This window comes from Gymnoscopelus microlampas (assembly GCF_963454915.1).
Source record: "Gymnoscopelus microlampas genome assembly, chromosome: 6".
NCBI lineage: Eukaryota > Metazoa > Chordata > Actinopteri > Myctophiformes > Myctophidae > Gymnoscopelus > Gymnoscopelus microlampas.
In genome coordinates, this window is record NC_139943.1 from 40,018,288 (window position 1) to 40,045,213 (window position 26,926).

At 41.3% G+C, this 26,926-nt stretch overlaps 3 protein-coding genes across 4 annotated transcripts in view; 2 read left to right on the top strand and 1 right to left on the bottom strand.

Moving 5' to 3' along the window:
* The first annotated feature begins 663 nt into the window (after window positions 1-663).
* lactb (lactamase, beta) lies at window positions 664-4,054 on the top strand. Of its 2 annotated transcripts, none has more exons than XM_084060188.1 (6): window positions 664-1,091; window positions 1,921-2,005; window positions 2,168-2,358; window positions 2,462-2,765; window positions 2,870-3,035; window positions 3,220-4,054. In XM_084060188.1, exons 1-6 carry the CDS (start codon window positions 732-734, stop codon window positions 3,743-3,745), a joined length of 1,632 nt encoding a protein of 543 aa, XP_083916314.1. In that variant the 5' UTR covers window positions 664-731; the 3' UTR covers window positions 3,746-4,054. The 2 variants fall into 2 exon arrangements, with proteins under 2 accessions (XP_083916314.1, XP_083916315.1); XM_084060189.1 differs by having other exon boundaries at window positions 1,939-2,005.
* A 2,106-nt stretch (window positions 4,055-6,160) lies between these two features.
* nrg4 (neuregulin 4) lies at window positions 6,161-9,137 on the bottom strand. Its single transcript, XM_084060211.1, has 5 exons — window positions 9,085-9,137; window positions 8,657-8,725; window positions 7,896-7,992; window positions 7,275-7,427; window positions 6,161-7,072 (listed from the first exon to the last, which is right to left on the bottom strand). Exons 2-5 carry the CDS (start codon window positions 8,664-8,666, stop codon window positions 6,997-6,999), a joined length of 336 nt encoding a protein of 111 aa, XP_083916337.1. The 5' UTR covers window positions 8,667-8,725; window positions 9,085-9,137; the 3' UTR covers window positions 6,161-6,996.
* Window positions 9,138-14,051: 4,914 nt separating this feature from the next.
* Window positions 14,052-26,926, top strand: part of tmem266 (transmembrane protein 266) — a gene marked incomplete at both ends in the record, with an annotated part of 33,512 nt that continues 20,637 nt past the window's right edge. The window contains 2 exons of the mRNA XM_084059569.1: window positions 14,052-14,065; window positions 22,131-22,319. Of these exons, the coding sequence (XP_083915695.1) occupies window positions 14,052-14,065; window positions 22,131-22,319 (203 nt within the window). The remainder of the gene's footprint in view (window positions 14,066-22,130; window positions 22,320-26,926) is intronic.

Genomic DNA, 26,926 nt, shown 5'->3' on the forward strand with positions numbered 1-26,926 from the left:
TCCACTCAGTGTTGACAGCTTATCTGGTGGTGGTGGTGCTAACAGAGAGTAAGTGGCTGTGACCTCTGTGAGAGTCGTTTTTGTCACCTCAGCAAGGCGATAAAGTGTAAAGTGAAGTGGACTGTTGACCATAGCGGGTGTGTGTGTGTGTGTGTGTGTGTGTGTGTGTGTGTGTGTGTGTGTGTGTGAGAGAGAGAGAAAAATGGTGCAAAGAGAAGGGCAACTGGGCAAGGAAAGAGTACAATCTTTAATAACTTGCAATAATCTGCAACGCCAACAATTGTGGAGATATTCGTGATTCTTTACCAATTGCGAAAGACGTAGTTTGTTATTTCACAGGGTAGCGTCAAAGTGGGGTTCGGGGACGCCCAGGGGTCCTTGAGGGGGTTCCAGGGGGTCCCCAGCAAAATGTGTTAACAGCATCACAATCATTGTAACCATTTTATCCATATTTTACACGATGGCTTATCACAAATAGCTGCTATATATTTTTTTAATATAAAAAATGATTGGATTTTTTAAAAACTTGGGGGTCCTTGACATGAAAAAAGTTTAAGAACCACTGGTCTATGGCTCGTGAATTGATTAGTTCTGTCTGGAACAGGGGAAGAAAGAAAAACGCAAACAGGAAGTAAACGTTACTTTTACCCTGAGTGAACTGAATGTAAACACCAGCGATCATCACCAGCAGCAGCAGCAAGTCAAAGTTTATTATTTTTGTATTCGTTACAATGTCAAGATTGTTTCTGCCAAACCGTGTTTGTACCAGATGTAAATACTGCCCGTCGCTTCCCGCAGCGCGGCGATTCTCTTTGTTTACACAGAAAAACTCAGACGAACAGACACATGTTTTCTTCCAGCAGCAGCAGTTCCTCAGGAGAAGGTCATGTTTTACCTGGTCCTCCAGAAGCTCTAGATGCAGGCTGTGGGTTTATTATGGCGTCGGTGCGGGGGTGGCTTTAGCGTTAGGACTTAAATATCACACTGATGCGACTAACGGTTCGTGCGACGCGGACGTACGTGACAATCACAATGATCAGAGATACCTGGCTGCGATCGCAGTCAGCAGAGACCTTCTTGGACGCATAAAGGTGGGTGTCATGTTATCTACCTGTCATTGTGTCATTTCCAGTGGTGGAAAGTAACTAAGTACATTTACCAACTAAGTACTGTAAGTACAATTTTTAGGTATTTTTACTTTATTACTTCTACTACACTACATCTCAGACTGAGCCAAATATTGTACTTTTTACTCCACTATAATTATTTGAAAACTTGAGTTACTTTGTAGAGTTTGATTATTATTATAAAACATACTAGCCCTGAGACATGACTGTCATGTGACAGACGAGCGTCATGTGAACCATGGCTGAAAACATATACCCACTTCTTCAGCCATATACATTTCGGCCATTTGTAAATAGCACAGCTACAAGCTTGCGAGGCCAGTGCACGTATTGTAAGATCTGCTATTTTCAAACGATTTTTATACATTTGAAAACTTGTGAAATGGGACATTCTGCATAATGAGTACTTTCTACTTTTGGTACTTTAAGTGCATTTTGATACCAATACTTTCGTACTTTTACTCAATTAAATGTTGAAATCTGGATTTTTACTTGTAAAAGAGTATTTCTGCATTGCTATTTTCAAACGATTTTTATACATTTGAAAACTTGTGAAATGGGACATTCTGCATAATGAGTACTTTCTACTTTTGGTACTTTAAGTGCATTTTGATACCAATACTTTCGTACTTTTACTCAATTAAATGTTGAAATCTGGATTTTTACTTGTAAAAGAGTATTTCTGCATTGCAGTATTGATACTTTTACTTGGGTAAAACATTTGAGTACTTTTTCCACCACTGGTCATTTCCCCTACCGTCCCCTGCCCAGTGTATCAGCTCTGTTTTCACAGATATCTTGCTGTTGTCAGGATGAGGTGGGGGCACCAGGGTTGGTGGTTGGAGTGTCAGTTGATGGCAATAAAGTCTGGTGTGAAGGTGGGTGGCGTACAGCGTGCTATTATAAATTAATACGATTTACACAGTAAAATCCTCAGTATTAATTGAACAAATTTAACCCTGGGAGAAAACCAGAGATAAAATGAAGGTCCATTTTACACTCTCAGTGTGTCATGCCTTTCAATCTGTACTATTTTACAGGGCTTGGTTATGCTGATTTGGAGAATCGTCTTCCGTGTGGACCAGATACAGTGATGCGAATAGCCAGCATCAGTAAGCCCCTCACAACTGCAGCTGCAGCACGTCTGTGTGAGGAGGGTAAACTAGATCTGGATGTCCCAGTCCAACAATATGTCCCTGAGTTTCCACAAAAACAGTTTGATGGTGAAGATGTAAGTTAGTCAGCATGAACACGAGGAGCCATAGTTAAATCATCTTCAGCAACCATTACTCCTCTCCATATTGAGTTCAGTTTCCTCTGTTCCCGCCTTTCAGGTCACGATAACCCCACGGATGGTTCTCTCTCACCTGAGTGGTATTCGGCACTATGAGAAAGATGCCAAGAAAATAAGGGAGGATAGGGAGAAGGCGAAGCGACCTCTGAAACCCCCCGTGTTGGAGAAAAAGAGCTCAACGGAAAACACAGAGAAACCCAAACAAGAAGACAAGAGCAAGGATGCCAAGCCATCTCGGAGGAAGAAGGAGTTTGAGCTGGAGGAGTACTACCTGAAAGACAACTATGACAGTGTCATCCAGGCCTTGGACTTGTTCAAGGACGACCCACTCATTTTCAAACCTGGTAACGGGTGCACCAGCTGTAGCAGAAAGCAAAATATTTGTTTTCTTTTTTTTTCTCCAGCATTTTGCTAAAAGTGATTTATCTTTTTATTACTGTACATGCAGGTACCACATTTCTGTATTCCACCCATGCCTTCACTCTACTCAGCGCTGTGGTGGAGCGGGCTGCTGGCCAGCGCTTCCTGGATCATATGATGAACATGTTCCGTGAATTAGGCATGTTCAACACTGTGCCAGATGAGAATGACCCAATTATTTACCACCGCTCAAGGTAATCAGAAACCTACAGTAACTAGAATCTCCATCTAGGTCTAAAGTTCTGTAGAAACCTGTTCCTGTTACTAAACGTGCATGTGATGATTTCTCCCCCCCCCCCCCCCTTTTATTTGAGTGCATATGATAAATATGTATTGTGAGGTTCTGTGAGGATAAATTTGACTGATTGTGTTTCTCAGGTTTTATCACCTCAACAAGAAAGGGCGGGTGGTGAACTGCCCATACGTGGACAATTCCTACAAATGGGCTGGAGGTGGGTTTCTATCCACAGCAGGGGACCTGCTGCTGTTCGGTGATGCTCTGCTCTACAGCTACCAACTGGCCCAACTAAAGGACCCCAAAGGCTTCCTGCCTGGCTTCCTCAAACCACAGACTGTGACAGATCTGTGGAGCGCGGTAGACAGGACAGAGGGCAGCTGGGACAAGGAAGGGCTGTACGCCCAGGGCTGGCTTGTGGTGGAGAAACTTCAGAAGTACGGCCAGTGCAGGCATCGCAGACACTACGTGTCACACACAGGAGGTGCCGTCGGGGCTAGCAGTGTCCTTCTGGTGTTACCCAGTGAAGAGACCATTCAGCCTCATGGGCGGTGTCCAGCCATCCCACAGGGAGTCGTGGTGACCATCATGACGAACATGCAGTCTGTCGGACTGAACGGTACAGCGCTGAAGATTGCACATGAATTTGAGAAAGCCAGATGCCAGTAAGCGGATGTTGTGTGCCATACAAATAGGTTGACATTACATTGCAGTCATTATTTTCAAATAAGACACTTGTATTTGTAGTAGTTACCATCATGACGAACATGCAGTCTGTTGGACTGAACAGTACTGCGCTGAAGACTGCACAGGAATTTGAGAAAGCCAGATGCCAATAAGCGGATGTTGTTTGCCATAAAAATAGGTTTACATTACAGTCATTATTTTCAAATAAGACACTTGTATTTGTATTTTGATGATCATTTTTAATGTTTGTCTGTGGGTAAATTTAATAAATTGTATCTTTCATGTTGTAAATGTAATGTATCGTTCTTTTGTTATTGTTGTCTGCAACCAGGTACTAGGTATGTATAACAAGTTGCTGTGTGAACTGAACCCTTGGCTGTACTGTCTTGGAAGCAATTTTACCACTAGGTGGTAGTAGTGTACCATATTTCTACAAACAAAGGAAGCCCACTGACATTATGAGATGGCAATTTGTTTGCTAATTACAATGTAGTGGTTGAAGCAGGTTCACTTTCCATTAAAACATTTTTTCGTCTTTATCATACAACAATCTAAAATTAACTAAAAAAAGTTACAAGCTATGCCTTGAAAGCTTTGCTTCAAAGAATCGACAGTCTTGAAAGTGTTTGAATAGCAGTGTGTTAGCACATCCGAGGTTATACACTATATTTGATGGAATCGGCGATGTGTTTCATAGCACAAATGCGTCCCACGTTACCTCATCACACGTTACATCTTTTGGGAGGAGCCCTGTGGTGTGATTACTTAACTCGCATTGCATATACAGTAGACATTATCTCTTGTGGCGATTTCACCTTTTAAAGACTAAGTTTCCCTATGCTTTGTCATGCACTAATCTCATTGAGTTCAATATGTTGATGTTATGAAATATCAGAGATGCATTTTCCACTGCATTTTGATTTCCTTCCTGCGAAATGCAGTGAAACTGATTAGCTCTTTGACAGTGACGCCTAATATACTTAGTTACATAACGGTGTCGCTCACCAACAATAACAGATTTTCAAGTGAAATTTGTTTTGCTTGAACATAAACATTAACACCCCATCAGAGGTAAGCCTATGTTTTTCTGCTTTTAGAACAACCTTTTTTTTGGTTCAACACTTTTCAAAACAAGGTTTATAAAGTGCTTCACAGACAATAAAAAGTTATTGTATCGGAATCCTTGGCTTTGTTTGCGCAAGTAAAAGAAAACATACTTAAAAGACAGGCTCCGAATAATACAATGAATAACACCTAAAGGTGCAAACGTGTTCTCAAAAATGACAAGATGATATTGAAACCGATCATTCAAATGTCCTGATGGCTTGAGGGCCCTTGAAGCCTAATTTACACTTTCTACTGAAAAACCTGATGCCACATGTCATATTGTTTTCAGTTGAAAAACACTTATTTTAGTTTTCATTGACCTGAATATCTGACACGTTTTGGCTCATAGGGGGTTTCATTCAGACTAGCCAGGGACCAGCCCATGCTGTGCAGACAGTCAACATGAAGAAACTAAAATGAGTTCAACTCAAATAAAGACAGTTGCAGTAGTGCAGACTGTATAGGAGATAAAGCACCAATGACATTATTATCAAAGTCAAATAGAAATGATTTGACTTTTGCTATAGTTCTGAGCTGAAAAAACATACTGGGTACTGTTGTCTTTTAAAGTCAGTGATAGAAGTGTCTAGCATGAAGATCTTAGATGCTTTGGCTCATATTGGGGTTTAATTCCAGACTAGCCAGGGACCATGCAGGCCACGCAGTTCAGACAGTCCAAGTAAAGAAACTAAAATGAGTTCAGCTCAAATAAAGACATGGCAATGGTATAGGCCTTTTTAAGTTTGTTGTTGGGACAATATCCAGAGGGGAGGGACACATATATGAGACACATGGGTTCCACCAGGACCAGAACTAACATAGACTCTGGTGTGGAGTATAATTTTTTACTTGTTACTATTTTTTGTTAGCTTTTACACCTTTTGTACTTTATTATTGGTAAAGTTGTATAAGACACTCAAGGATCAAGTCATTACAGTGTACAATGACTGTTATTGTGCAACTGACACATACTTATATATACTTAAATACTATTTTATACATGGACAATTAAAGGGATATTTCACTTTCAAACTCGTTTGGGGTCATTTTAATGTCTACTCTGGCTTTTGTGTTGCACCCCAGACAGTTTTTAAGTTTCTTGATTCAGTACTCAGATATTTGATATTCATTTTTATCAGACTTCCTATACAAACCCATTGTAACTTCAAAACTCAATTTTAACCATGATTCAAATGAATCAAAAAAGTAAAACACGGCCCCCTCAGTCACCAGAACCAAGGACAGGTGTTTTCAATGAATCTTTCATGGTTAAAATGGAGTTTGACGCTACAATGGGTTTGCGTGTCTGATAAAATGAATATAAAATGTCTAAATACTGAATCAAGCAACTTAAAAACTGTCTGGGGTGAAAAACAAAAGCCTGAGTAGACGTTAAAATGACCCCAAACATGTTTGAAAGTAAAACATCCCTTTAACTCCTGTGTATGTATTTTTGCCAAATTACAATCGAGGACTTGCAGTTATGAGCTAGCACCCCACCTTGAGTATGTTAGTGAAAATTAACTTTTGCATAACTTGTGTGGATGTGAAAATAATTACGTTTATTGCATGTATTTACAAAATTGCATTTTTATAACTTATTACAATCTAGTTACTTAACAACATTATTTATAGCTTATAATGACATTGTATGTATTAATGAATCCTTTCAAATATAATTTAGTGATCTCAATATAATACATTCAACATTGACTAAAGTGAATTACAAATATTAAAAACATAATAGAAAATACCATTTACATGGGCCAGCTGTGCTCTGTAAATGTATTGCAAGCTACAAAGCACATTGAAATGTGACTTTTTTTCTGTGTAACTACAGTGAAACATTATTGGTCAAATTAAAAACAAGTCTATACTGTAGCTTTAGGTGCCATCCATTTTCAGCTATAAATCAGATGTCCATCAACTTTGGCTCTTGCCAGGAGAAGGTCAGGTTGCAGCATGGTTAAACACTACAGATGTCCTAAGTCCATTAGGTCCGTCATAGTTGCATTTTAAGCAGCATCAAGTCCCATGGAGTGGCTCAGTCCAATAATTCTGAGCGATTTCATCATCCATCCAGTGCATGACCAAAACGTAACAATAAATATAAGATGGAAGTGAGGTTATACTCTTGGCTTTACCCTCCAGTAGTCTTGCTTACTGCTTTGTTGTTGGCTCTCTGACTTGGCTTTCCGTATCCTGTCAAGAGACAAACAATGTCTATTGGCTTGGACAGAATAAGATCATGGACATACTTCAGAGTGCAATAACAAGAATAGTAATATAAATAAATATTATAGTAATGCTATGAACAGTTTTGACATCGACGTCCTGAACCAATTTTAGATGCCTTTTTGTGAGAAAAGGGGAAGGAGTGATGCTACAGGCATTGATTACTTACTTGCATATGTAGTAGATAACAACTGCAAGCGCGACTAAGAGGAGAAGAGCAACAATGACCACGGCTGCAATTAGTCCTGTCTGCCCTGCATCGCTCGAAATGCTGAAGAGCTGGAACTGCTCACACCTACTGCCTTTATAGTTGTCATTGCACCTAAAACAGAAGGTCAAACACGTCCAGACTGTCAGCACAGTAGGAATTTAGGCACCACTAGAATAGAATAGAAACATTACCACTCACATATTAACCACTTAAACCACTGGTTTAAGTGGTTAAACCAGTGATTAGAAAATGGTTATGTGGAGTCCCTCAGGGCTCTATACTAGTGTATTGTCTGTTTTCAGTTATTGTGGAGAAAGCTTTCGCTGAAAATAGCCGATCGACAAGCTCACAATGTGTCATGTTGTGAGCTTGTCGATCTGCTATTTTCAGCGAAAGCTTTCCCCACAATACCGATGCTGGGGTTTAAGTGGTTAAACCTTGGAATGCTATGGTATAATGTTCTGGAATTGTGAATAATGAATGTTATGAAAACTTTATATAATGCAAGTTACTCCCAGACTTGTTCTTCAACATACGGTTAAAATAAAAATGCAAAATGCAATTTGTATGTAAACTTACACACAGGAGAGTGTGTCCATCATGGAAGGTATTTTATAGCATGTTCCTCCATTCATGCAGTAGGTGGCCTCGGGCTCACTACAAAGGTCACCATGATCTACAGGACATGGACATAAACAGTGGTGGAAAAAGTACTCAAATCCTTTTTACATACGTAAAAGTATCAATACTGCAATGTAGAAATACTCTATTACAAGTAAAAGTCCGCAATTCAACATTTACTTGAGTAGAAGTACAAAAGTATTGGTATCAAAATGTATTTAAAGTAGGCTACCAAAAGTAGAAAGTATACTCATTATGCAGAATGTCCCATTTCATACGTTTTTCAATTGGCCGTGGGTAAGTGGGTAATGAATGTTTTGTAATAATAATCAAAATCTACAAAGTAACTAGTAAGTTTTCAAATAATTAAAAGTAAAAGTATAATATTTGCTTCTGAGGTGTGGTGGAGTAGAAGTAAAAGTACTGAAAATTGGAAATAATAGTAAAAACATCCTCAAAATTGTACTTAAGTACAATGCTTGAGTAAATGTACTTAGTTACTTTACACCACTGGACCTAAAGGGCAACATGCAGCTAATGCATGTGCTTTTCACAAGCTGAACAGGTTCTTGTATTTCCTCTTCCCTAATATCCTCAAGAGCATTACTTAGAATCTTGGTGGTGTAGGAGAATTCCCATTACAAATCTACATAACACAGTTCATTTATTGGTAAAAAGAGGAGCTTGTGATGTAATTCCTAATCCTAATTGCTCTATACCTGCCATCATTTGGGATTCCCTTCGTTCTTGTCGTCTGCTAAAATTCCAAAATCTGTGTTGATAAATACCTGAGAACATGTAAGACAAAATGTCAGAATGGTCAATTGTTTCCCCTCCAAGGGTAACACAACTGAAACATAAACTATCAGTTTTAAACAATCCACATATCCAATTCTTTGCACCCCTGGGAGGTCTCAGGCACACATCTGAGTAAGGCAGGGCAGGGCAAGGCAAGGCAATTTTATTTGTATAGCACATTTCAACCACAAGGCAATTCAATGTGCTTTACACAAAACTTCAAGCAAAGGAAACACAATAATACAATTCTAAATTGACATTAGGATGGATAAAACAAAAGAAGACCAAATGTATAGATACAGTAGAGGAAGATCTCATGTTTTGAATTAAATAAAATTGAAATCCTTACCGGCTCAAGAAACCCTAGCTCCTGCTTAGTACAAGTTCCCAAGGTGAGTCAGAGTGAATGCTCTAAATAACTGAGAACTGCTTTTTGTTAGGCCTCTGTAGCCACTGTCATGTGTGGGCGGGTTCCACAGAACTGAAATATGTTGCTTGTCCACATTGTAAATGGCATGCTAAATGCCAGGATACTACCTGGTGATTTGAGCTAATCTGGGAAGAAAGTGCAATATTGAGAAATATAGGCCTATTATACAATGTGACTGTGGCGAAACATGTCAATAATACGTCAATAAGTCTCATGTCATCTGCAGAAATGTGCGTTATAATAATCTGCACAGTAAAATCCTGAATGGAATTTAAAACTGAGAGTCTAAAATTTGGCCCTCAGTTTTTTTTTTTGTTGCTGTAGCCTATGGCCCTTTGTGGGAGAAACGGCTTTGACCTCAAAGTAGATTTGTGCAGCCTGAAATCAGTGGTGGAAAAAGTACTATTTTTTTTACTTAAGTGAAAGTATCAATACTGCAATGTAGAAATACTCAAGTCCGGAATTCAAAATGTACTTGAGTAAAAGTACAAAAGTATTGGTATCAAAATGTACTTAAAGTACCAAAAGTAGAAAGTACTCATTATGCAGAATGTCCCAATTCACAAGTTTTCAAATGTATGAAATGTATACAAATATTTTGTCATAATAATCAAAATCTACAAAGTAACTAGTAGCTAAAGTTTTCAAGTAATTGTAGTGGAGTAAAAGTAATAATATTTGCCTCTGAGATGTACTGGAATAGAAGTAAAAGTACAGAAAATTGGAAATACTCCAGTAAAGTAAAAATACATCAAAATTGTATTTAAGTACAATACTTGAGTAAATGTACTTAAGTTACATTGCACCACTGCCTGAAATGCAAATACTTTAATTTAATAAGGTCCATATTGGTGATGAGATCACCTGTTTGTCAGACTTCCTGCATAGTTTGGAAGCAGACAAACTCTGATTTTTCTGTTTTGTTTTTTTTGCTGACAGACAGGTATGATGAGGTATGTTAAGAGGTATGTTTACAGCAGGGCCCAAAGGCTCAGGCATGAATGGAATCGTGGGAACTTTACTTAGCGTGTAATGGTATTGCATTCAGACATGTAATTACTATTTTTGGTCAAGAACCGTTATAGCTGCCTCATTTGTATTCAGTAGCCTATTCTTAGCAGTCATTAGATGATGGCCCTAAGCCATGTAATAGCCATGCAATAGGCTCTATGCACAGCAGCCATATTGGAAAGAAATTGGGCCTCTTCTTACTTCCTTCACAGGTGTTACCAATGATACTAATGAAGGCTCTGTTCCATTCTGGTCAAGGTGCTGATATCGTGCATGTTGGCTCACTAGAAACACTCCATTTTGGTGCCCAAATGGCCCCTTATGGTGGGTGTGTAACTCTGAGAGTGTACAAATGGAACCAAATGGACCCGTAAGGGTCCATTTGGTTCCATTTGTACACTCTCAGAGTTATGGGGGTCCTTGAAAATAAGACAACCACTATGCCACACTAAATGGAACATATGGCCTTAATTAGTATCATTGGTAACACCCGTGAAGGAAGTAATTAGAGGCCCAATTCATACCCAATATGGCTGCTATGCATAGAGCCTATTAAACCAACTCCCAATTTAGTTATTATGTGAGATGATATTTTATGTTATGTTTCTCCTCTGATCAAGTAATATGATTGTAAAATATTTACCACTTTAATGTGTATCCATTATGCCTATTAAATAGGCTACTGTAACCCAATTATGTTAGGATTTGGCAAACAGATGTCTTTTGTCAATGACATTTTAGACTACGCTACACATTGAAGCAATGTGGAGGATTATTCGGATATAATAGGTCTTGTATTTGTATTTATATTGTTCAGTGATGGGAAAAAGTACTCAATTTCTTTACTTTAGTAAAAGTATCAATACTGCAAAGTAGAAATACTCTGTTACAAGTAAAAGTCCGTAATTCAAAATGTACTTGAGTTTGTACAGTACAAAAGTATTGGTATCAAAATGCACTTAAAGTACCAAAAGTAGAACGTACTCATTATGCAGAATGTCCCATGTCCCATTGAAGTAGTTAATGTATGTTTTGTAATAATAATTTAAATCTACAAAGTATCTAGTAACTAAAGTTTTCATATAATTCTAGTGGAGTAAAAGTACAATATTTGCCTCTAAGATGTAGTGGAGTAGAAGTCAAAGTACTGAAAATTGGAAATACTGCAGTAAAGTAAAAAGAAATACCTCAAAATCGTACTTAAGTACAGTACTTGAGTAAACGTACTTAGTTACTTTGCACCACTGACATCATTTCATAAATACTCGTTCATTTGCAAGGCTACTCTCCTCCTAAGTGAATGTAACCTATTTCGTCGTATATGCTGTTATCGCGAGGAACTGAAGCTCAAGAGGTGAAGTGAAGCGCGAGTGTGTGCTGTTTTTTATGTATATATTACGTCGACGCTTCTAGGGTGGCATGAAGAGAGGGACGTCTGCAGGGCTCTTCGTGTGGTTTGCAACAGAAACATAAGATTAGGTCGCCTATCGGCTCGATTGATCTTGGGCTACCGCTGTCCTTGGTAATGGAATCCCAGTTTCAGCACCTGGACAGCTCCTGCTTGTGAACCTATACAGTACAGTGTATTATTATTACCGGGCACATGGAGTCCCTAGCGTGATTGTGGGGGAAGCCCCGCGAGCAGGCAGCGAGTTGAGTATTATGCCATCAATCCTTCAGTTTACAAAGATGTCGTTATCTTAATGCAATGATAGACGATCTTGCCGAAGGATGGTGCTTTCGGTCGCCAGTGGGCTTTTTCTCCGCGTTGCACTGTGTTCTAAGAGACAGATACGGGTTGCTTGGGCCAATACGATTGTAAGGAGCATCGCAGCCTGCACACAGCAGCACCATCCGAGCTTCAGCTTCCACTGATCATCATCATCATCATCGGCGAGGGAGATGTTGCCATCATCACTACGAGGGCAAAGGAGTCACGACCACACTTTAACACCATGTAGAAGGTAGGTGTAGCTTTCGTGGTGCTCGACGGTGTTCAGTTTCTCTCTGGGCTTTTAGCATTGAATTCCCCATCTGAGGTCCTCCATTAGTTGTTACCAATAAATGTCATGCTGCTTGTATTTGTACACATTAACTAGAACGAGAAACCAAAGCTTGGTGGCCTAATCTTATTAGAAAATATTAGCTGTTTGGCTTGGTGTAACTTGATAATGCTTCTTGATCATGGCTGAATATGGGGAGGACTGGACCAATGCATATGCATACTTGTGGCAGTACAATAAAACAGGTTGGCTACAGCAATAGTGCTTGCTTCATAGGTGGAAGAGATTGCTAGACTCTTGCTCAGTAAAAAAAAAGTGGCTACATGAAATGCTAATGTTGAGATCAGATGTTCATTTTCTTCTTAAATGTGTTTTAGCCAAGCCAAGAAATGGTATATTATGCAATGCTTTATCTCCTTCACATTTTGCTCTTGGGAGTAAATATATCTTTATTTACAGGTACGTCTTTACTCTTTGAGAGTTAAATGAACACTCAGGATTTTGCAGTGTAGAGATGAGTCTGTAAGGGCCTCAACCTGTAAGGGACTCATAAATGGACCCATAAGGGACCATTTCTACACTCGGAGTTAAATGAACACTCAGGAGTTTGCAGTGTATAGTGATATATAAACACACTCAATTTCACAGTCTTTCAGCACATTACACATTCCTTCACCTCACACATACAGTAACTGAACTAATGTAACCACTTGAACCCCAGTATCCATATTCTGGGGACATTAGCCAAAAACAGCAGATATACAAGCATTGTGAGCGTGGCGAAGACATTTGCTGTAGAGGGGAAAAGGTCCAAGTACAGTAAGTAACTCAGGTCCGCTTCACTAAGTAAAGAGCGTTTAAGTGGTTAAGTCACTTATTTATCTCTTATTCATGGCATTGTGCTAAAGGCCATATTAGTGGAGGCTGTGGTCATGCACTATCACTTTGCAGCCCTTGAATGACCTGAATTGATTTATCTCGAGTGGCATTTAATCTGCTGTGCTATACTACATTATTCTGCTATGGTCTGTTATTGCTGTGAATGCTGATTTCTCAACTCAGCGTGTCTGAAAGGCTTCCCTGTACTTTTATGTGTTAACACATTACCCAATGTCCCTGCAATACAGTGTGTAAATCAACCTTGCCATGCCCTGCTAAGATGTTGATTGAGGATTGGAGGGTATAAATGATGCTTGGTGTAAATGACAATTACAGCGCTGCTTGTGCGTAGCGGTTTTGCGATTCGAATGCTGCTGACAACTTGCACTGCTTTCTAAGTGGTGCTTGCACACTAAGGCTTAGTTTGCAATATACTAATGACGATGGGACTGTTTGTGTAATGATACACCGTTCCCTTAAAGGCAGCGGTTATGTGTTTGTGGTTCTCGTGTCTGGAGGTCTCATGTCTGTTCCCCGCAAAGCAGCTGGAGTGTGCTTTCACTGAACGGACTTGGACATCAATGGCTCTCTATCCTATGACACAAAGAGCCAGCATCCTGGTGTACTTGTTATGCAAGAGGTGTGATGTTTCTCAGCCTCTGATTCACAGAGCATATCATACAGTGGGAAACATTTTTAAACCCTGGACAGTTTAGTGTTCACTGCCAAAACAGTGACAGAATCACAGTTAAAATGAGGACAGAAATGTACTATCAATGCAACCATTTATTTGAACAAAAGTACCTCAGAAAATGTAATGGACTAATTCTGAAATACAACTAGCTGCCTTAATTACTGTCTTTTCTTCCCAGAAATGACTTTGTTCTTTTTTTGCCTCTCCGTAGGAGCCATGTCTCTGCTGTGGTGAAATTGTAATTCACGATAGGGGTTCTTTAGTGTGGACGTTTTCTTCACAGCATCAGGGCATCCAACATGAGCAACCCCCAGTAAGTATCACACCAACAACCGCATGTCAGATGCCATAATCTAAGATCATGTGAAATCGTATAATCTCCAGTTATGGCCACGCACATGCTTTGGCGAGGGGCTACACCGTGTGGTAGGATGTGATTAGGAAAACAGCACCTGCATATAGTAACTCCCCCGTGACACTCCCGTGAATGACTTTGAATGAAGATTGTGGGGGTAGGGGGTGGGGATGTGTGGCCTCAGCATGCCTCTCTTCGGAGGAGGACAGCCTGCCATCTCCATGTCTCTGCTGGCCTCTCTTAGCATTCAGGAGGGATGTTCACTTGTCATCTTCCCTTATTAATAATTACTCTGTGTGTGGCCCCCCAGACAGGCCCTGCATCCTGATGACAGCCCCGGTCAGGGCTAAGAGAAGGGAAGGGCAGGGGGGGTGTCTGTGTGTATGGGGGGACTTGCAGAATTAGTTCAATCAGCTGTGTCTTCTGGTGTTAAAGGCACAGCTCGCTGTACCACCAGCCAGAGGTTTGTATCTAAGAGCAGAGATTTGTGCGTGTGATTGATTGATCTATTTGAAGAGGGGAAAAAAGGGTTGTTGCTAAACTTGTCGCAGTGGTTTTGACAGCATAAAGACGTGTATTAATGCTGTCGGTCACGGGTGACTGCCTGGTGCAATGACAGATGGGAAACGCTCGTGCAGAGAGAGGTCTGTGGAGCTATTTTCACCCTTGCTCTCTAAACTGGATGCTACTGTAAATCCTTCTCTGTCGGTCTCTCCCTCCATCTCTCTCTCTCTCTCTCTCTCTGCCCTGTCTCTGGTTGTTTTCCCTGCCTCTCATTCTTAAAAGAAATTCTCTCTCTCTCTCTCTCTCTCTGTCTGTACTGCTGTAGAAGATCTCTACCGTGGCACACAGGAGACAGTGGGAAACCGAACTGGAAACATTTTAGCTTCTCCACAATACAACACTTGTTAATGGGATTTTATTGCATATCACTTTAGAATGGAACGTTTTGTTTCAATGCATTCAGAATGTAAAGTGTGCAATCCACATAATCACATAATAGACCACAAATTATATCAGTTTGAAACTGAAATTATATTGAATAAGCTCTCTCTGTTCTGAGTGTACTGTATAGCTGGCCTATACCAGGATACTAAAGATTGCATTGCATTTTAGTGGTTGGTGATTGCCTTTATACGTGTTGAGGCAGTGCTCTTTCTTCAGGCTTTATGCAGAGCTATTTGTACATTTTGCTCCATTCAGTGCACAAAGACAGCACACCACACATCCCGAGGAGCCAAGTGGCTTTGAAACAGGTCAGCTAACATTTACTGTATCTAACCTCTGTGTCACGTGGTCCAGAGACACGCTGCGGTTATTTTCCTGGCGTAGCAATGCCTCTCTTTTCTCTCATTAGAGTATGATGCACTGATTACCAGGTCACCGCTTATGCTATTTGGTCTTGTTCATCTCACTGATCATGTCTCAAACTTCCCCACTATGCAATTTAAAAATAGCATACATTATCATCATCATTCAATCGTAATCATTCATGCGTTTATTTATATTTGGTGGCAGATGTATTGAGGGAATTCAAAGTGTAAAGGGAGTGGAATAATGAAGTCGCCACAATCATCTTGTAGTTCATTTTCATGAATCATTTCCCTCAAATGAATATAGTTGTTCTCTGAATGCCAAGCACCACAGTGCAGATGGTGGAACCACTTCAGACAAGTTGGATGAGGCACTCAAAAGTTATGTTTTTTTTTTAACATACAGAACTGTAGGTGTGGCAGATTGTCAAAATCATTAATATATATTTTAGTTTTTGTTGATATGTCTTGCTGTAACACTTTTTAACTATTAACACAATTGTTTGCCCCACCATAGGCTATTGCATCTTTCTTGCTGATGCAAAGAGACTGCATTATTGTGTTATTACCATTGTTTACCATGGTGGCCACTCAAGTGCTTATGATGGTTTGTTGCATGTGTGAGACAGCTGGTTTTAGAGGTCTACCAGCTGCTGCCTGGGCATCTGCAGAGCAGATCTCTGTGTGCAAGGCATCATCCTCTCTTCCTGCTAATTGAAGTGTCTACGACTTGGATGCGAATGGGCGTATTCACAGGGGCAGAGCTTCCTCTAAAGGCAAAACTCCCAAGAGCAGCCCCTTCCACTCCTCATTGATGCTATGGAATTGTCAACTGCAGTAATTTCCCAGCAGGAACCTTGAGAGAGCGGCCATTAAATACAAAAGCACCAAGCTTACAAACATCCCATTGTGCCAGTGGCCTGAGTCAGGGATGCTGCTGGGGGAAGAAACTGGCTGGTTCCCATGGAAGAGACTTGGCTCACTGCATCTTGCTTTCCTGATAATATCTGGGCAGTGAATTGCTGTGTGTAAAGGAACAGCCAAGAATCCGAATACAGTCTTATTGGGCGAGACGCAACAGCAGGGTTGTAGACAGCTGGCCTGAGATGTTGTGGCAGTGAGTACTCAGAATGACAATGACACCAATGCCCTCTGCACAGCAGCAGTTTATGCTGAGGCAGCATTTTGAAACCCTTTTCTTTTTTCTTTTTTAGAATGGGTGCACATCGAAATATGACTTGACAGTTACGGTCATCTCGTTGTTAGCTTTTGGCTCATATACCTTTAACGTAGTTATTATTTATATATTAGTAATGTCTCTGAGACGTTTTTCATTTGAGTAATTTGGCAGAAATTACTGCAGTTTAGTCTTTAGTGTTTTCCTACAGTATGTTGAAATATGTTATTGTGTTTCTTATGTTCGATCATTGGGTGATTTACTTACTAATTACTAATTGTCTAATGCTCTAATTGCCGGAGACTATGTTTTCGCCCCTGTTTCTCCGTCCGTCCGTCCGTCCGTCCGTCCGTCCGTCCGTCCGTCCGTCCGTCCATCTATTCGTCCATCCGTCCCCGTTTGTCCGTCCCCATCCATCCGTTCGTTAGTCTGTCCCATTCCAAATGCCTTCCAAACTTTGCAGGCCCTGGGACGTCAACCAGGCCTTGTGGAGACTTGTGCTCCGAGGAGCATACATTTTTAGTTACTTTTCTGTTTTACAAAATCAATAGCTAAATTAATAGCAAACAATTCTTTCTCCATCGATTTTGTAAGTCTTTTCTCTGTGTTGAATAAAATAGAATGACCCACACACCGTCTACACTTGCACAATAAAGAAAGCTTTTTATCATAAATAAAAGGCAACGTTTCGGTCATGGACCTTCTTCAGGCATCTGAAACGAAGCCTGAAGATGATCCATGACGGAAACGTTGCCTTTATAATAAAAGCTTTCTTAATTTTGCAAGTGTAGACGGTGTGCAGGTCATTCTATTTTATTCTACACGTCTGCTACGCACCCGTTCCTAAACTGACATGGAGTGCTTAAGACTTTGCTTCTTTCCTCCAAAATGGTATCACTCGAATGCAAACACGTCATTTTGCTTATGGACGTTTTTGTGTTCATGACTTAGCCCCATCCGCCTTTAGTAGTGACCTTGACTTAATGACTTATACTCAACTTGATGCATTGTTGATTGTGAGTCAGATGCAGACTAAAGTGGTCTTGCGTTTTGTATATCACCACAGGAGGTGACTTAACTGTGTGATTGTCAAGGATAGAACCAGACTTCTTTATTTGAACAAACTAGACAATGTTTCGATCCATGGTGGCTCTTTAGGTCAAATTTACCCTACGAAGAGCTGCATTTGAGCAGCTAATGGCTTAGCCTTCTTTAGACTTTTTATATAAACAAATGAGACAGCATTTCAATCCAAGGTGGATCATGGATTCATAACACATTGATTGATTTGTAATCAAAGAAGTCTAAACCATAGCTTGTGTGCGGTTTCTATTCTTGAAAATGATATTCTGCTCTTAACTAAGCCAAAACTATCGATGTGCATATAGTTAGCCCTTCATATTAACAACAGTGTGAGTTACTAGCTTTGGGTGCGTAGGAGTTCACATTTAGTGTAAAAATATATAATTTAGAAATTTCAACTTTCTGTTGAGTACAGCAATACTGAAGATGGCTAGTGTTTGAGTACCTCTAGAGCGAGAACCATGCAGAAAATGTTTTGTACAATAGATTACAAATTAACTCAAGATAATATGGGTCCAGAAAGATTGAAAATATCCTAGAGAAAAAGGATTTTTTCATGTGTGCGTGTTCAAGAATGTGTTGAGTGTCTGAGTATACACAGTAAAATCAATGTTATTTATCCATTTGTAACACCAAGAGCGTACAAATGTACATTAAGTACAATCTCAGCGTCAAATTAACACGATTTTACAGTACAGGGAGGAATTATTCTGATACGTATCTCAAATAGAATAGCTTTCAGGCCTGGATACTTATGAGAGGAGATCATCACAGAATGATGGAATCCAAAATATTACTAATAATAAAATCAGCTCAGCGCTTCACATTAATTATTATGCACATCCCTTTTTGTGACAAACTGCATTAAATTGTCTAGTCAATGAGGTGGAACTGGGAGGGTGGAGTCTTCCCAGGCCCTTTTGTTTTTATATATCTATTGATCCACGCAAGGTGATTTATAGAAATGCATTGTAAAAACACTGGGGGCAGAGCCATGAATGGTTGTTAGTCTGCGGGAGTCGATCCCTGGCAATAGACCTCCTTAAAAAGCTTGAAACTGATTTTAAAGTTATACTGTCTAAAACACAATTGCAAAATATTTACAGTTGGGAGTGTGTTGTATTTTCAAAAACAAAGAGACCAAGTATTATGTCTCCTGAACAGCTTGAACTCCACACTCAATAAACCATTGCTTTTTATTTGTGCAATATATTTGCTTTATTACACCATATTATTGAAATGCTGCTCAACTACTAGTTTTAGTAACAGATCTTAGAAGGGCTTTATTGTAATATGAAAACAATTGAGTGGAAGACGTGCTATAACTAATCCCATTAAACACATTGCTATAATGTAAAGATTACATGTGTAACCACCACAGCTTCATGGAGCAGGTGCCAGGACAATTTAATGCAAATCAATGACATAGATACCCTAGAAACATCTATTCTAAATGGAGGATTTGTGTCTTTCTGGACTTTGTGATAAGTTGTGCCCTCTGTTAAGCAAATGAGCAAATCACATTAAGCAAATCTTTCTAAAATAACAAAAATAGCCAATCAAGCTAAGACAATGTTGCATTATGACGCATTGTGAGGTTTAAAATATTTCATCTTCATATAATTGGTCCTCACTAATGCTCATGATGAAATGGTAAAAAAAATAAATCTAGGCAGGTTTTTTTTCAAACAAGATTTCTTCTTCTTTTTTTTAATTATAAATGCTAACTTTACAGTAATAGAATGCCTGCAGTTTCTATTAGCTTGGTTTCCCATCGATGATGTCACTGGTTGGCGGGTTTCTGAACTGTCCACAGCCCTACTCTGAGTGAGTAGACAAAACTTTTACCATATTATAATGAGCATTAGTGAGGACCAATTATATGAAGATAGGTTGAAAATGTGTGAAGTCGAGATTGGTTCAGCTTTCTGCTTCCTTGTGGCATTAGCTAATATTGCATGTCTCTAAAAAGACTGGCAGCATTTGGCACACTGCTCATGGCTGTCCTTGCCTGCATTGGCAATGGCAGGCGTGATCTTAAATGCAGTGCTCCACCCCCTCCCCAGTATGGCAACTAGCCACTCAACTGGGCTCTGCACATAATGGCTCCTGGCTAGCTCCATGATTGTCTGGAAATGTTTTGATGTGCTGAACAGTTCACGTCTGTCATGAATGATTAGTGCTCGTGTTGCTGTCAGTCAAAGGTGGCAAGTGTGCAGACAATAGGAGCATACAGGCACACTTGTGTGGATTGAGTATGTTAGCATATGAAGCACGTGATCCCTGGGTTAAACAGAATATATCTAGCAGGACCTAGTCTCTCAAGCCAGACTATTTCTTTCACAATCTTCAAATGCTACAGAGAGTCTTTAAATCCACCCCATAAAAGTTGAGAACAGGAAAGCTGACATCTGATCAGACCGGAACACTGACATGTGATCGACCAATCACGACGCAGTGTTTTGTGAAATCTCTGCGGGCGCGTTTGTCCATCCGCGCGTCCGCCCCCCCCCCCCCCCGCATATCTTAACCGTCTGACCAATCGACTTCAAACTTGGTCGATCGGATCAGGGGTTGTCCAGAACCGACGTTCGGCAATGGATCTCCATATATGGAGATCCCTGAAGAATGCACTGAATCACTGTGTGAAACGTTCAACCGATGTCAGTACTATGACGTCATATTGATGTTATGGGCATAACAGGGACACAGACAGGCAGACGAGTACAGCAGGTAGGCTGACAACGGGTACAATGAGTATAACGGGTATTGCATAACCGGAGGGGCATGCGTTCCCAGGGGGCATTGTTCCCAACAGGCGTCGGCCTAGTTTTCTACTAATTTTCAGAGCTTTCGATGTACAGACTGTTAGGCAGAAGCATTTGAAAATTGTCTGAGCAGCCAACAAGTCTGTCTTGAGAGACTAAGCAGGACCCATTTGGTTTCAAGGTTTCAGGTATTTGCTGTCTGTTATGTGATGCCGGGAACGATGGCAGCAATTTGGATTTGCACAATACTTCATATCCGAAAGTGTATTTAGTATTTGGAGTGATTCTTGGTTGCCTATGATAATAAGAAAACAACCTTTGAAGTGAGTAAGTTAAGCAGGGATTAGTCATTCAGTAGCTCAGGGATGAAGAACGCCTGTTTTCCTCTCCGGGCCTGACGGCATTAATATTTCATTTGGGAGGTGAGGGCTACTCACGGTTCCGCTACTGACCATCTCTCCATTTGACCTCTACACATCACCAGAACGGAGGCCCCAGAGTCCACCATCCCAATGCCTTTTGTTCCCTCTGCCCTGTAATCAATGCCTTCCTCCACTGTTAAGCGCCGGAGTTATTGATGTCTCCACATCGGCTGTACCGGGATGGGTGCCAAGCCGTGCAAATACTCCTGTTCCAGGTTGCCTTCTCCTTGACGGCTATTGGCCGAGCTCGGGGGAAGCACAGCCCCCCCTCTGCTTGCACAGCCCTGTTTTATAGGCTCTTCAGAACAAAATAATGATATTTCATCTGGGCTCTGTTATATATACCCAGCCGTAGAGAAAATGCACACTTCGGAACTGATAAATTAGAATCCGAAAAACAAAAAAACTCCTTCAATGAAACCTTTTTTTCCCCCACAAACCTGAAATGCCACTGTGTGGGTCTCCAATAATTCACACACAGGATTGTTGCTCCCTCAGAAATATTATATAGTGACGTTTCAACATTACATTACATTAAATTATTCTATAACTTCTTCAGGCATCAACCGCATAAGTAGTGTGTGACATCAAACATAAGCAAACTTCAATTACTTATGGGAAAATCTACAAAGGTCTTAGTTTTCTGAAAACCTTTTGTTGCTATAATAATATCAGTGGTTCTTAAACTTTTTCATGTCAAGGACCATTTGAGTTAGAAATGTTCGCTTTAAAACATAATGTTTTAAAGCGAACATTTCTAACTCAAATCTTTGCTTCTGGGGGTCCCTAGAACAAACTATTTTGAGATGGGGGTCCGCGACCAAATACATACCATTTTTGGTGGTCCTTGACATGAAAAAGTTTAAGAACCACTGATATTATTATAGCAACATAAGGTTTTCAGAAAACTAAGACCTTTGTAGATTTTCCCATAAGTAATTGAAGTTTGCTTATGTTTGATGTCACACACTACTTATGCGGTTGATGCCTGAAGAAGAATTATATGGTATATTATACGGTATATTTGGTATATTCAAAGATTTGCAAAAATAGCAGATATACAAGCTACAGTATGAGCTTGTATATCTGCTATTTTTGAATAGCCATAGTATAAAATAATGGCTATAGCTAAAATAAAATGACACAGATGCGTTCCCGGATTGAATGGGTTAAACTTTTTAAAAAATGGGAGAGCAACACCACTGTAACAATGCATAGATTACACTTAAGGCTGTTGCTGATGTGGTGTGTTTCTCACAGGGCTGCTCCCCAGGCTGGGACGTCCGAGCTGGAGGTGATCTCCCAGCAGGTGGAAGATGACAACCAGTGCGTGGCCCCAGTCCAGCTTGTCAGCTTCAGCTACAGAGACCTGCCTCTGGCAGCCGTGGACATTTCCCTGGCAGGGTCCCAGCTCATCTCCAATCTGGATGAAGATGACAACAGAGAGGGGTATGTATGTAAACACCCATCACCAATGCCATCACCCACAATTGCTGCCTGCTGAAACCTAATTTCAGTCAATCCAGATAGAATAGAATGTACGCGTGTACTTAATACTACTTACTACGCGTGTACTTGTACATACTACCATATGCCACACTAGACAAGTAATAAGTCAAGGCCACAGGTCAGTTAAAACCAAACATCTCTTGAAATTGTTTAGTTCCATAGCAACTGGATGGCCGAATGGTAAGGATGTATACCACATGGGCTCTGATGCTTGATAGTGAGTCCCTGGTTCGATTCCCGGGCTGGCCCGACTATTTTCTGCATGTCACTCCCCTGCAGTGTTTCCTGTCGCTCTACAGTGTATAAAGCCCCCCCCCCCCCCCCCCCCCGCACGCACACACACACACACACACACACACACACACACACACACACACACACACACACACACACACACAAACAAACATACACACATGTATTTCTACAGTATTAATTTAACGCCAAAAGTATTAGAAGGTTTACACTTTCAGTGTTAAATATGCATTCCGGAATGTACTGTGTAACATAGCACTGAAGATAATGAACTCATCTGACATGCAACCTGAGTGCAGGATACTCATGTAGAAGCAGAGGGTGTAGAATTTGGCCTGGTATTCAATGAATGTTGTGTAGCTCATAATTCAGCATCTTGGTGCTGCGCAGTGAAACTGCAAGTTTCAACGTCTGATATATGTAGAAGATAATTTCATTCAAAGTAGCTGAAAATAATAGAATTACCTTGGATAATGAGTATAATAAAAACTATAATCCAGTGATTAATGTTTTCGATGCTTGATGTTAGATGTCTGGAACATTGCCAGTACTCGGTACTATAAGGACTGTCCATATGCATAATTGAGACAGAATTAGACATTTCTACAATCTCTAATGTGGCCTGGCAGAGAGAAGCTCTGCCTTCACTCTCTCTATCGCTAGCTATTTCACATGATAATTATACCTGACATATCAAATCACCTCCCATTGTATATGGAAGCTGAGAGTCTGAGGATATCCACCAATGAATTCATTAGTGTCACCCTGGTACATGGACAATGCTTTGACTGACGTGTTCATTTTCGGATGCGTGACACAGCTATCTCTCTCTGCCAAAGACAGGACTTTGCTCAGGATGATGGCGTGGCTAGTGCCATCGTTTAACTGAAACTTCAGAGCTTTGTAGCTTTGTGTTCTGCTCATCCTGGTTGTGTGTTGTTCTTTCATGGCCCCATGGCCATGCTGCAGGCCCAAGCGCACCCAGGGCAGGACGTGCTCCACCCAGGGCGTCCCTGTAGCCACTGTCCTTTACTCTCCAATCAGGAAGCGTGACTCACAGCCCTTTGGCACGTTGAGACACTGGCGTGGATGCAGTCAAAGCAGACAAAAGTGCATAAGCTTAATTAGAGCGTCCGGCATTTGGCCACTCCAAGCGTCGGCTGACCACACCCACACAGACCTTGCCTGGCCTGGCTGCGGTCAGGCCCTGTGGGATGGATAGCATGGACAGATGGGTCCTGTTCCAAGCACATACACAATTTCTCTCTCTCTCACACACACACACACACACACACACACACACACACACACACACACACACACACACACACACACACACACACACACACACACACACACACACACACTGCACTGCGACGTACCACACACCCCAGGGCCACAGCTGCGTTCAGGAACTGGCAGGCCTTCACTCTCATCCTTACTGTGGGCACTTACATGGGCATGGGGCCATATGACACCCTGCTCCCCTGGGAGGTGACAGGGCGTAGTGGTGACAGTGCCAAGATGGGCGTCTGAGGGATTTGTGAAGTCAGATGCTACAGCGTGAATAGAACAGTGGGTATTGATCATGATAAGAAATGATACTCTTCTGTATCATTGTATATATATACAGAGAGACCCACTACAAATAGCCAGCAGTGACACTGACGTAATCTGAGTTACAGCATGTTCAGCGAGCATTATCTAGATAGGAATTTGTGATTTTAAAACCACGGGCATTCCAAGACATGCCTGCCGTCACAGAGTTTCACTACAGCCTCAAGCACGCGTACGTCCCTTGGCAGTGCACCTGGAAACAGGAACTAAACAAACACGTTGCGGGTTTTGGTGGCTTTGTGACTCATGCGTATAGCATCAGAGGAATGGCCCATGGGAGGATGTGGTTTCACACCATCAGTTATCAGGTCAATTAACATAGTCAGATGGACAAATAACACAACAGGGCAAGGTGCAAACTAATTGCTTGAAACGTCATGGACTATTTAGCTCCTGTAGGAGCATATTCATCTAAAAGGTCATTTCAGCATGGATGGAGACTAATGTCATCACAGGCGTTGTATAATTACTTAAAACAGCGTCACACCTAATGATCCTTCTCTGTGATGTCATTTGACATTCCTACTGGAACACCTTTATTATGAATTATATACTGTCCTTTATTTCTGCTGACTAAATTATTTTCCCATATGTAAATATGAACAGAGACAGATAGTTTGTGAAGAATCACATACAAACCCAATTTCTTTATGTTATATTTTAGTTACAACATTTCCTCACAACATTCATTGCTGCTTGGTTGCACAAATCTGCAGTGGACTTACAAGCACTATCGATCTGGAAATAGTGAGACTAGGATAAGTATGAAAGTCAAAACTACAACTCTGTAGCAATGGTTAAAACCACTTAAACCCTGTACTTAGTTGACAGGAGTCCCCTAGGACTCTAAACAGGCCCCGCTCGTTTGTAGATCGGCTATTTTCGCTCAGGGAAGTCAGAGTTGGGGTAGGATTAAGCCCACACACAGGGAATAATATTTAGGCTAATTGTTACATTATAATAAAGCTGTAGAGTTACATAGCCTTACGACTCAACTTTCCCTGAATTGTCTCTGTCAGTGAACTGAGGCTAAAGTATTGATGAGGCCATGGTTGTGTTTTTCCCAGTGTGCTCATAAAAAGGAGACTTACTGTTACTTTAGCCTTGCATGGCAGCATCACACGGCTCTTTGTGGGGAGACGTGGGCGACTGTGGGAGGGCGATGTTCTGATGGGACTACAAGGGCACAGGCAGTACCAGCAGACTCAGTGCAGTGGTGAGCTGGATGGAGTTATAAATAATCTGTTCTCCAGGCCTTGGACGGAGAGACCACACTGCAAAATACGGAGTGTACATTTAAGTCTGAGAGTGTAAAAAACGGACCCGTCAGTTGTTAAATTAAGGCTCAGGAATTTGGTGGGATTTCGTTTTAACTCTGGGCTATATTTTAGATCAGGGGCTCTGCACGTCACAGACTCCAACATTAACTTCCATTAGGCTATGGACCCCTGTTTCAAATTAATCTGTCCTAGGGACCCTGATGTGGAAATATGACTTGGTTTAAATTAAATTGTGTCTCAAAATGTGTCACTAAATGTAATGGTAGATAGTGGTGATTATTGTTAGAATAGATAGACACTCTTTTTGGTAATAATTTCAAATGAATTGAATTTAATTATTAGTGAAATTAAACTACCACTCATTTAGCTGGGGACCCCTGGAACTCCCTCAATTACCCTTGGGCCGCCCCAGACCCACCTAAAACCACACAGAGATAAAATAAAGGATTTTGGATGAGAAAAGCAAATTCTATGTGCCCAGTCTTGAGTGCCTAGTGTACAGGTGGAGATTATAGTCATCTTATCAGAGATGGATTGGTATGATGGTGTGTCAAGATTGGCATCTCCCATAATTCTGACCTCTCAGGATAGCGTGACCTCCAGACTCAGTGGAGCCAGCAGGTCTCCTGCCCCCCGGGTCTCAGGGACCACATCCCACCCTTAAGCCCGGCCTATCACCCCCAGATCGGACGGCCACTCGCGGACGCAGCCTCAGCAGCGTATGCTACTGATCTCCGCGGGGGAGTGAGAAAGGGTGAGGCGCTGTAGCAATGACAGATGGTTCATATGGGTCAACCTGCCGCCGTGGCTGGAGGAGACGGGAGAGGCAGGTCCACTCAGGAAGAGAAGGAGGGAGGGAGAAAGGGATGGATGGATGGATGGGGGAGAGAATGACCCTCCTCCACACTTCCATTCACAAAGCTGACACCCGCAGATTAGAAGGAAATGGCTTCATTTGATTTGTGTGTGTGTGTGTGTGTGTGTGTGTGTGTGTGTGTGTGTGTGTGTGTGTGTGTGTGTGTGTGTGTGTGTGTGTGTGTGTGTGTGTGTGTGTGTGTGTGTGCGTGCGTGCGTGCGTGCGTGCGTGCGTGCGTGCGTGCGAGTGCGTGTGAGTGCGTGCGCGAGCGTGTGTGAGTGCCCTTGCATGAATGCGCGTGCATGTGTATGTCCGCACTGGGCAGTATGGGATTAACCCTGAGTAGAGCGGTCTACCGAGAGGCACAGGGGCTCGCTGTTAGAGTGTTATAGTGAGAAGTAGGGGATTAGATAAGCTCATGTGTGGCTGGGCCCAGCCCAGATTTATTGCATTACTCTACAGAAAGTGTTCCACTGAGTACCCAATGGAATAAAGTCCTTTGGCTACTTATCTTGCCACATTGCCTACGCCTGCCACAATGC

Coding starts and splice junctions, on each gene's coding strand:
- lactb (XM_084060188.1), top strand. CDS start 732: ATGTCAAGATTGTTTCTGCCAAACCGTGTTTGTACCAGATGTAAATAC. Junction 2,006..2,167: donor CAATAAAGTCTGGTGTGAAG/GTGGGTGGCGTA, acceptor ACTATTTTACAG/GGCTTGGTTATGCTGATTTG. Junction 2,359..2,461: donor AACAGTTTGATGGTGAAGAT/GTAAGTTAGTCA, acceptor CCCGCCTTTCAG/GTCACGATAACCCCACGGAT.
- nrg4 (XM_084060211.1), bottom strand. Junction 7,428..7,895: donor ATGGACACACTCTCCTGTGT/GTAAGTTTACAT, acceptor CTTCTGTTTTAG/GTGCAATGACAACTATAAAG. Junction 7,073..7,274: donor GTTATCTACTACATATGCAA/GTAAGTAATCAA, acceptor GTCTCTTGACAG/GATACGGAAAGCCAAGTCAG.